Source organism: Lutra lutra, chromosome 1 (genome assembly GCF_902655055.1).
Source record: "Lutra lutra chromosome 1, mLutLut1.2, whole genome shotgun sequence".
In the NCBI taxonomy this organism is placed as follows: domain Eukaryota; kingdom Metazoa; phylum Chordata; class Mammalia; order Carnivora; family Mustelidae; genus Lutra; species Lutra lutra.
In genome coordinates, this window is record NC_062278.1 from 74,571,939 (window position 1) to 74,582,376 (window position 10,438).

Sequence of the window (10,438 nt, forward strand, 5' to 3'; positions counted from 1 at the left end):
GCTTGCGTTTCCTGCAGAGAGCGCCGCAAATCCCACTTGATAACTTCTACAACCCACAACTTTTTTTTTTTCCTCACATTCACTCTTACCCTGTATATTTGGAAGCGTTTCCTAAAAATACCCTCTTGTCAACGTCCCCCTTGGATTTTCCACGGACTGGAGAGAGAAGACTGACTTTTCTTTTTTGAAGAATTACTTTGCCTCTCCCCCTCCCAACGGCTACAATTCCCCCTCAGTTCCCCTCCCTTGTTTTTTTTTTTTTTTTTTTTTTTGAACGGCAGGCGAGGTGGGTTCAATATTTGTTCTCCCTAGTGAGAGCACTACAGTCTCTAGAGAAAACTTCTCCTTGCAAATAAGGTTTTTACAACTGCAGTGGAGGCAAGATTCAACTTTCCTCTGTAGACAGCAGAGAAAACTGAGTAGTTCTGATACATCTTTTTGAACAAACTGTATAATAGTTTGGGTTTTTTTTTTTTTTTTTTTTTTTTTTTGTGGTTTTTGTTGTTGTTGTTGTTTGTTTGTTTTGAAAAACCACCCCTTGAGCCCTAGCCCTTTCCTTCTGTTCCCCATACTGGTTCCACTCAAAGTTGGCGGGGAATGCTGGGCTGCTATATTCAGACTTGTTGCTGGAGCAGAACATATGATTTTTTTTTTCTTTCTCAATTTTTTATTTCCCAGCACAATAAGTACAAATGCTGGTCAGGTCCCTTCAGACACCGGGAAACCATCCCAGATACACAAGTTGAGTTTTGAGCCGAGAGAGCCAGGGAAAGGGCAATTCAGCCCGCCAACACCAAGTGAGAATCTAGTCGATGAAAAGACCAGAAAATTAAAAAGGCAAGAAGAAGCTGACACTGACCCTGCCTTCCTCCAGCCAGTGTGGTCAGCGCAGGCGACTAGGCAAAAAATATTCATTTTCATTTTCCTCTTGCTGGGGAACTGGTGATTTTCCCAACGGGGCCGCCAGTGAAAGGATGAGTTGAGGTTTCTTTGTCTGAGAAGAGTTTAGGGCTCTGATTCAGCTGCAAAGAAGCCAAATGAAGTTAGAAACAAAGGGCAAATTGAAGGATTCCGACTCTTGGCTTTTTGTGTTTTCCTTACTAGAAAATAATTAGACTTAATGAATATGCAGACGCTTCAGCTAAACCCTCGGCCCGGCTCGGGCTGTTGGGTTTTAAGCAGAGCTGCGAGAAATGCAACCTTCATCCCCCAACCCCCCGCATCTGCGTGCATTTTTTGAAATGCATAAATGTTGCCCGCCTTAATTGATTGAGTCACAGGGATTTTTTCCCCCTGCTTTTAAGTGCCATACTCCTCTACCTTTCAACAATCATTTTAATATATAGTCAATGGCTCTTTGTGGACGGGACAAAAAGCAACTACGCGCAGTTGTTGAATAGACTTTGCGCTGGGCAAAGACAGGTTAATCGAGGGCCGCATCGCGAAAACAAGCGAGTGTTGTATGTTTGCACTGAATCCAAATGTCTGCATTTTCCTAACTAAATCAAAGGGAGTGTTATTTCTTTTTCTGCTCACTCATCTGAAGGTAAGTAAATTTTCTCTGGCGATCAAAAGCCTGGTCGGCAACAAAGACCGCGCCCGCTTTTTCCACCGTCCTGGTGTGGCGAGTTGCGGAATTTCAATAACTGTGACAAGGGTGACTGATTTGTGAACCAGAAAAGGTTTGAATGTCACAAAATTTACATTGGTCCTATCTATCGGGGATTTAAATACCAAAAAAGTATTCGGGGATTTCTAGAGAGCTTTGGGCAGTATTGAAGAACAATGGCGCGTTGGGAAATTTACAGTTTTACCTGAATGAAAGGGGCCTCGGTTGGGAACAGGAGTGCAGAAGGAGGGGGGTAGTGGGGGGCAGACCAGGGAGACTAGGGGAAAGGAAGAAAAAAGAATAACACTGGAGAGGAAGAAAAAAAAAAACCCCACCAACTCCGCAACAATGTTTCCAATTCCCCCCCACACAAGAAATTCCGCCTCAACAACCTGGAAAGTTAAAAGCTCTCATCCACCTGTGCTTATTTTTGGGGGTGAACGGGGAGCGCAGGAAGCCTTATCGATCTGATAAAAGTGAGAAAATGAGGCAACCGATTACCCTGAGAAATCACATTTCTTGTAAATAGTTAGCCAAGTGCTCGTGTGCTACCGAGATCTTAAATTATGAACAGGAGGGGGACGAGGCTAGAGGGAAGCAAACTTCAAAAGGAGCAAATAACAAAAGCCTCCTTTGCTGCCCTTGAAGGGGCTGGGGAAGAGAGGGGAGAAGAAAGAAAAGAAAGTTGCTGAATCGGGACATTCTGGAAGTGCCTGTGTTTACCAGCCCCATCCCCACCTCCTACTCTCGGAGGCGCCCCGAGTAGCTAAATCGCTCAGCTAAGAGCAGGTTTGAAGAAGGACAAGATAGAGAAAAAAAAGAGATGAGAGAGATAGAAATAGAGAGTGAGAGGGAATGGGAGAAGGAGAGGGAATGGGAGAGACAGAGGGGATGAAAGGAGAGAGTGTATATTACTGCAAGAAGGAAAAGGAATCGTGGCGAAACAATTTTTCCATGAGAAGAGGGAAAAATTTGGCTTAAAAAAAAAAAAAAAGTTGCTACTCCTGGCAGCCCTGTTTGTCAAAAGGGGATGTCAAGCGCTTTACAATACCTGGGATTGATGAGGCGGGCGGGCCAATGAACGGCGCGCGGCGCCTCGGCGCGCCCTCCGTTGGCGCGGCGGCTGCAGGCGGGGGGAGAGCGGGCACACCAATGGGCGCCCGCGTCAGCAGCACGTGACACCTCCCCCTGCTCCCATTCATCAAGGGGGGGACGGTGTCGTCCTTTCAATTCATTTATCTGCAGGAATGATTGCTGCTATCAGTCTCGCGCTCACCGCCCGGCTGAGGAGGTGAAAGTTTCTCCCCAGGAAGATAAACCGCAAAAGACAATATTGTGCATGATTTGCGCCTTTTCTTTGGCTTTTTCTTTCTTTCTTTTTTCTCCCCCCCCCTTTTTTTCCGCAAAAAGCAGAGGGGGAAAAAGGAGAGTGAAGGAGCGAGAAGGCGAGCCTGAGAGAAAGGAGAGAGAGAGAAAAGAAAGGGCGAGGGGCTAGTGGAGAAGTAAGGAGGGGCATACGGCGCGAGGCGGAGAAAGGGCGAGTAGTAGCGGCTCCGGCGCTCACATTCCTCTATGCTACAAATCCCGGAGGAAGTTTTTTTTCGGGGGGCTGAGATGCTCCACGCCTTTCCCTGGGCAGCCTTGACGCAGGGTCCTCTCGGCAGAGACTGAGCGGCGAAAAGTGCGAGCCGGGCCGGCGGGGTTTGCTTGGCGGGCGCGGGAGCCCGCCTTGCCTGCGGCCCGGAGCCGTCCGGCTTCCCAGCGCTTGGTCAGGCGGGCGTCCCGGCGCATCGCGCCGCTGCCTGCGGGCTAGGACTTCGCGAGGTGGGTCGACTCCTCCTCCCTCCTCTTCTTCTTCTTCCTCTTCCTCCGCCTCCCGTTCCTCCTCCTCCTCCTCCTCCTCCTGATTTTCCCTCCTCGGCGGGCGAGGGTGGGGGGGGCGGGGGAGGCCGGGGCTCGCCCCGAGCAGCCACGATGCTCCTGGACGCCGGCCCCCAGTACCCCGCGATCGGCGTGACCACCTTTGGCGCGTCCCGCCACCACTCGGCGGGCGACGTGGCCGAGCGCGACGTGGGCCTGGGCATCAACCCGTTCGCCGACGGCATGGGCGCCTTCAAGCTCAACCCCAGCTCTCATGAGCTGGCCTCCGCCGGCCAGACGGCCTTCACGTCGCAGGCCCCCGGCTACGCGGCTGCCGCGGCCCTGGGCCATCACCACCACCCGGGCCACGTCGGCTCCTATTCGAGCGCAGCTTTCAACTCCACGCGGGACTTTCTGTTCCGCAACCGGGGCTTTGGCGACGCGGCAGCGGCAGCCAGCGCTCAACACAGTCTGTTCGCTGCTTCAGCCGGAGGCTTCGGGGGCCCACACGGTCACACGGACGCCGCGGGCCACCTCCTCTTCCCTGGCCTTCACGAGCAGGCGGCGGGCCACGCGTCGCCCAACGTGGTCAACGGGCAGATGAGGCTTGGCTTCTCCGGGGACATGTACCCGCGGCCCGAACAGTACGGCCAGGTGACCAGTCCGCGTTCGGAGCATTATGCCGCGCCGCAGCTGCACGGTTATGGGCCCATGAACGTGAACATGGCCGCACATCACGGCGCTGGCGCCTTCTTCCGTTACATGCGCCAACCCATCAAGCAGGAGCTCATCTGCAAGTGGATCGAGCCCGAGCAGCTGGCCAACCCCAAAAAGTCGTGCAACAAAACTTTCAGCACCATGCACGAGCTGGTCACGCACGTCACCGTGGAGCACGTCGGCGGACCTGAGCAGAGTAACCACATCTGCTTTTGGGAGGAGTGTCCGCGCGAGGGCAAGCCCTTCAAAGCCAAATACAAACTGGTCAACCACATCCGCGTGCACACGGGCGAGAAGCCCTTCCCCTGCCCCTTTCCTGGCTGCGGCAAGGTCTTCGCGCGTTCTGAGAACTTAAAGATCCACAAAAGGACGCACACAGGTACGGAACCGCTGTTCTTGAGCCCCCACCCCCCATCCTGGGCCTGGGACCCGAAGTTTAAAAGTCAGCCGCCGGGGTGAACAAACCGGGCTGTGGTTGGTTCTGGGCGTCAGGTTCCAGCAGGCAGGCAGTGAAAGCGTGCGCTGGTTTTAGTTTGAGGCTTGAACTTACGAAGAGGTATAGAGAGGATTGGACAAGAGGTATCTAGGAATATAGATTTTTACATGAGGGCTAAAAAAAGGCTGGGAGTGTAGAAAGACAAGTCCAGCTTTGTGGAGCCCTTGCAGCGCGCAACGCCAGTAGAGGTGGCCGGTCCTTGCCGGCGGTGGAGGCGCCAGCAGCTCCAGCTGCAGACAAATCTAAACATTGCTTCTGGCTACCATCTTCCTCTAGGCACCTTAGTGAAGATGTGGTCAAATGAAGGAACTAAGGAAATTGGTGGAGATAGGATGAAGGCGCAGAGAAAGAAACAAAAACCGAAGGGGGGGGGGTATTGAAAGCAAGTAAGTTGGGCCTGAGGAGGCTTTTGGCGGCTTATGCATATTTAAAGAGCCCAATTTTAGTAGTGACTTGTTTTTGAGTAAGCTTGAAGAGTTGGGAGAGTCAATAGAAGGCGGAGAAGTCCTTTTTTGTCAATTAGATTTTATGAGATAGTTTTCAAAACACCAAATGCTCTGTATTAGCCTTTAAAAATAAAGAGATCAGCCAGGAACAGTTAAAAGTTCGCGGCGAGCTCAAGGCTGTGGTCTGAGCCGGCAGGCCATTCCGGGCTCCTAGCGCCAGCAAGGCCAGGAATCCTGTCTGCTTCCCTATTCTGGTTTGCCTGGGTGATTTCTGTGAACCGCGTTTGGAACTTGGGGTTTAAAGCCAGAGTGAAGGAAGAATTTGCCGCGCCGAGCTCTCGGCCCAGATTACCTTATAAAATGTGAGTGTAAGTAGAGGGTGGGGTGGGGTGGAGGAGGCGACGAGGGGGGTGCGGAGCGTCGGGGAGGGGGTAGGGGGAGGAGAGAAGAGCAAAACAGCAGGAGAATCAGTTCTCAATGTGAAAATTAGAAAGCAAGAGCTAGGTAGAAGCCTCCCGAAGTCGTCTGTATAGCTCTGGGCAGAAAAACCAGCAGCCAGACCTGCAGCCACTCTGGGGTCTAGAAAAACTACCATCACTGATAATAATAATAAAAAATTAAATCTGGATGTAATTGGATTAGGAGTTAAAGTAGTTCAGATATTTATAATTCCAGTGCAGATGGACGACTTTGTTGAAGACCCGGGTTTTTGAACTTGCAAAGTACTAACACTGAGCTGCTGTCTTTTTATTTTTTTATTTGTTTTAATCATTGTTTAAAATTTAAAAAATAGCCGCAGGATTTGTTATCATCAGACTTCTTTCTTTCTTGCCTTCGCACCAGGGGAGAAGCCTTTCAAGTGCGAGTTCGAAGGCTGTGACCGACGCTTTGCCAATAGCAGCGACCGCAAGAAGCACATGCACGTGCACACGAGCGACAAGCCCTATCTTTGCAAGATGTGCGACAAGTCCTACACGCACCCCAGTTCGCTGCGCAAACACATGAAGGTAATCGCCGCGCTCTCGCTGCCCGCCTTTGAGCCAGGACCCGCTCTGCTCTTCTGCCAGGGCCCAGCGGCGAGTGGCAGCCGGGTGGTGGAAGGAGCTGGCGGAGGCAGAAAGGCCAAGGTTCCACTTAGCTGAGTGCGGCTGGGCAGAGAGGGCGGGGGCTGGAAAGGCTCATGAGGGCACCCAAGGGTGTTTTAAGTTTATTTTTAAATAATGAAAGTAAAAAGAAGGAAGTACGCGACTGAATTTGGCCCAGGTAGGGAGGTAGCCAGGGCTGTACCAGGGCGTTGACTCTGCTGGGGCTGCCGCCATTGTAGCTGGCAGCCTTGGCAGAAGTGCTGGGCTCTTGCGCACAGACCTAATCGTTTGCTTACCTAAATCTGCGCAAGTAAAGTACACCGGCTGCAGGAGGGACCTTCGCCGGCTCTTGCCTCAAATCCTGCCTCCCCCTTCCCAGATCTATTTTTCTTTTGTGAGTCCCGGGGGCGCTGTCTCTCCCTGGAGCCATGCAGGGCGGAGGCGGGCAACCGAGCCTAAGTCAGGCGGGTCAGGCCTCCCGTGAGCTCAAGGGGCTTCAGCGGCTGCGTGGGGAGACGGCACGCAGCCTTCACCCGTCCTAGGCCGCCGCCGCACGGGCTCTTTATCTCCGTAAAAACGCGACTTTATTCCCGCAGGTCCACGAATCCTCCTCGCAGGGCTCGCAGCCTTCGCCCGCCGCCAGCTCCGGCTACGAGTCCTCCACGCCGCCTACCATCGTGTCTCCCTCCACAGACAACCCGACCACCAGCTCCCTGTCGCCTTCCTCCTCCGCAGTCCACCACACAGCCGGCCACAGCGCGCTCTCTTCCAATTTTAATGAATGGTACGTTTAAAATCAGAAACAAAACACGGAACAAAACCCTATTTAAGAGACTGAACACACACGTACACAAAATATTACTGAATGAACCCTGCGAATCAACACAGCCCCTACCCCTCCCCCCCGCCCCAGACACCGCAGTCCTATTTTTTTTTAAACCTGCCAATAGACCCAGGACCGAGTAAGAGAAAGTAAGCCCCAAACCCTTATTTTTTTTTCCTTTTTTTCTTTATTTTCTTTCCTCTTTCTTTCTTTTTCCTTTGTTTTTGTTTTGTTTTGTTTTGTTTTTTTTTGTTGTTGTTGTTGGCTGCAAAGGTTTGGTAGCCAAGGGGCGGGAGGGTGGTCGAGGAGAAGGCGGCTGCCTGTCCGAGTGCTGCCAACCCCGACCGAGGGCCAGTTTCTCGTCGGAAATCGAACAGGCTCTCTGGGCTTCTGTTTTGTTTGTTTGTTTTTGTTTTACTTTGCATTCTTGTAAATACAGAATTATTAGCTTAAAACTGTACTGTTGGATTCTGTAAATAGTTATATCTCGGTTGGAGCGGGCGGGTGGGTTCGTGGCGTTGTGGTCTTTGCATTGGGGGAGGGGGGAGGGGCCGGGCGGGCGGGCGGGCGGGGGTGGGGGGTGGGCGGCCGAAAGCCAACTGTTTGTACTGAATGGCAAGAATGTTCTAGTAAATGTGTACCAAAATGTGAATTACTTTGTACGATTACAGTCTCCACGTCGACCTAACAGAATATTATTGGTATTAATGTGCTTTTTTTTTTTTTTTTTTTGTATAAAGTGCAAACATTTCTCGTCCCAAAGTCTAAGTACTTTAGTGCAGTAAAATGTTGTTTCACGTCCTGTCAAGAATTCGTATAGTACGAGCCTGGATCTGCGTGTCAAACTGTTCCATTTGTTTATGTAAAGTGATATTAAAAAAGATATAAACTATAACTGTCCGTTGCTTTTGGCAAAAGATACAACCACATAATGTATATAATTCCTAGTTTCCATATTTATCCGCATGTAAAGGGCCGGTTTATTCATGTTACAGCTATTCAATATTTATGGCTAGAAAAACTCGTATGTACACTTTAGTTTCCAGAACTGTTTGGTAACCTTTCGTACCTTATTAAAGATTCTTAAATCTCAGTGATTGTGGTAGGAATTTCTTCTTCACCCCCAGCAACCTGCTGCCTCTTCGGCCAGCATTAGTGGGTCTCTAGAAAAGCTTCTCTAGTCTCCCTCGCCTTCCCTTTCTGTCATTGCAGGTCGTATAAACGTGATAAATGAACGCTACCCTGCTGGCTCTCCGAGAGGGTGTAATTAGTATTTATATCAAAATTTATGAAACAAATTTTCGGCCGCTGTATAATTTAAATGACCTTTGCAGACGTAGAATAACAACCATAAAAATAACAGAAATAGATTGCACAGGCGACATCAATATTAATGTAGGTGAATTGTCAGAAGCTTGGGGGCTCACTCTGCAGTGTTGCAAATGAACTTGAAGCAGAGGGTTCCGCTGCCCCCCAAATTAAATTCTCTGGGCTGAAACCGAGTTGCAGATTTACAATATCATATTTTAAATTGCTGCCTTCAATTAAACCATTTATGGCCATAACTAATTTTCAGGATATTGATGCATGCTTTTACAGACCTTCCTTCTTTGTACAAAAGTAAACGTCCATAAAGCGGTTTACTTATATTTCTTCAAATGTGATGCTAATTTAAATTAATTACTTCCTATGATATGTTATTATTCCTATAATTTTGCCACTGTTATTAGTTCTTTCAAAAATACATCTAGGGAAGAGAATTATTTTCTGTAATTTGATTATCTTTCTATCTCTTTTATTTATTTCTCATTTACTTAAGAAATTCGTTCCATTGGCTGGCGTTGATACAGTAAATTTGTAAATGAGGAGACAATATAAAAAATCTAAATTACTTGTGCTTAATGACTGTAGCAGAACGCCTTTTCTCTAAATCAGATTGTCTTTCTTGCAGTTTAGTTTGATAGATTTGCAAGCTATGCTGCTCCTTCGAAGTTAGCTGTGCTGGTAGGAACGTGAGCTTCTTTGTCTCTGGTTGTAGCTTGCATGATCGCCCCATTAAGCAGACAACGTAGGGGAGATCACAAATCAGGGCCTTGGTTGTAGCTGCAAGGGTGTGGATGTGTCAGAGCAGGAGGCAGAAACTGACCTCACTGCGGACAAGGACGAACCTGGACCTGCTTTTTTAAATATACTATGTGTGTTCAGGAAAACATAGGCCATGCTGACTCTGAGAAGGAACGTAAGAGGGGGGAAACCCTGCAAAAGTATGAGAACCCCTTAAGACACTGATATCTATTTCAAAGAGACGTTAATTTTTCAGAGTATATCATTGACCAATTACAAAATCAAAACGTTAAATTCTTTAAAAAAAATCCTTTGTTGACATGTCTTTTCATCTCTTGCCATTTGTATTTGTCACTTTTGGCCAACAAAGTTTTCATTTGATGAAGGAGGGGAATTGGTGCAGTTGATGTAGCACATGAAAAACTGGAAGATGGTGGCGTTTAACTTTTTAAAAAATACTACTGATTATAAGAGTAAATATCAACCTTTCGTGAAAAGAGCGCCACCTTGCAAGGTTCAGCGAGATTTAAGGAAGCTGAATACCTAAACAAGAAATGCTGCTAGCTCCTAAAATTTGTGAGACCAAAAGCTGTCCCCAGTTGGCTTTGGAGGTTTCAGATTGATTAACAGTGTAGTATTTGAAGTGACACTAGACATTAAGCCCAATAATTAAAAAAAAAATAGAGGAATGAAGATAGTTCCATCTCTCTAAGAAAGAAAGATAAACACCTCAATTAATAATCCTTCCCCTTCCCACAGAGATCAAAATGTCTGGGATCCTGACCATGAGTATTTATGATAATAATAATAATCATAATAACAACAACAGTATTTTTAAACTTTGTTAGTACATTTATGAAGATAGTAAACGAGTGCATTTTTTTCTTTGACCATTCTTAAAAGCAGTTTACTTCAATTTTGGAGATACAAATGTGTCACTATTTGTTATGTTTCGGGTGATTTTTTAACTTTAATATCATTGTGTATAATAATTAAATATACTATGATATATCATTTATAGGATATTTTAAATATAAATTTTAGGGGTTAATACTTATTTCAAAACTACTTCACATTTAAAAGATTTTTTTTTTTTTTGCTTTAGCCAAATAATTTTTTAAAAAATCATTCGAGGAATACTGTGTGTGTTTGTGAATAATCTCCCTCACAGGAAAGGAACTTTTACAGTAGAAGGCAGTATTTATGCCAATGCCCATTATGCATTCTCTTCCTCAACACCCACCACAAAGAAAAAGTCATTAATGATGTAGGTTGCTTAAAATAATGCTTCAAACTTAAATGTAGTCTATTATTTTGCTGGTACCTTTAATGTCTGCT

The 10,438-nt window shown here is 47.5% G+C and overlaps 1 protein-coding gene across 1 annotated transcript; it reads left to right on the forward strand.

Annotated features, from left to right (window-relative positions):
- Positions 1 to 2,826: 2,826 nt before the first annotated feature.
- Positions 2,827 to 7,579, forward strand: ZIC1 (Zic family member 1). The gene is made up of 3 exons (XM_047727351.1): positions 2,827 to 4,565; positions 5,972 to 6,135; positions 6,810 to 7,579. The coding sequence occupies exons 1-3, from the start codon at positions 3,584 to 3,586 to the stop codon at positions 7,005 to 7,007; spliced, it is 1,344 nt and encodes a 447-aa protein (XP_047583307.1). The 5' UTR covers positions 2,827 to 3,583; the 3' UTR covers positions 7,008 to 7,579.
- The last annotated feature ends 2,859 nt before the right edge of the window (positions 7,580 to 10,438 follow it).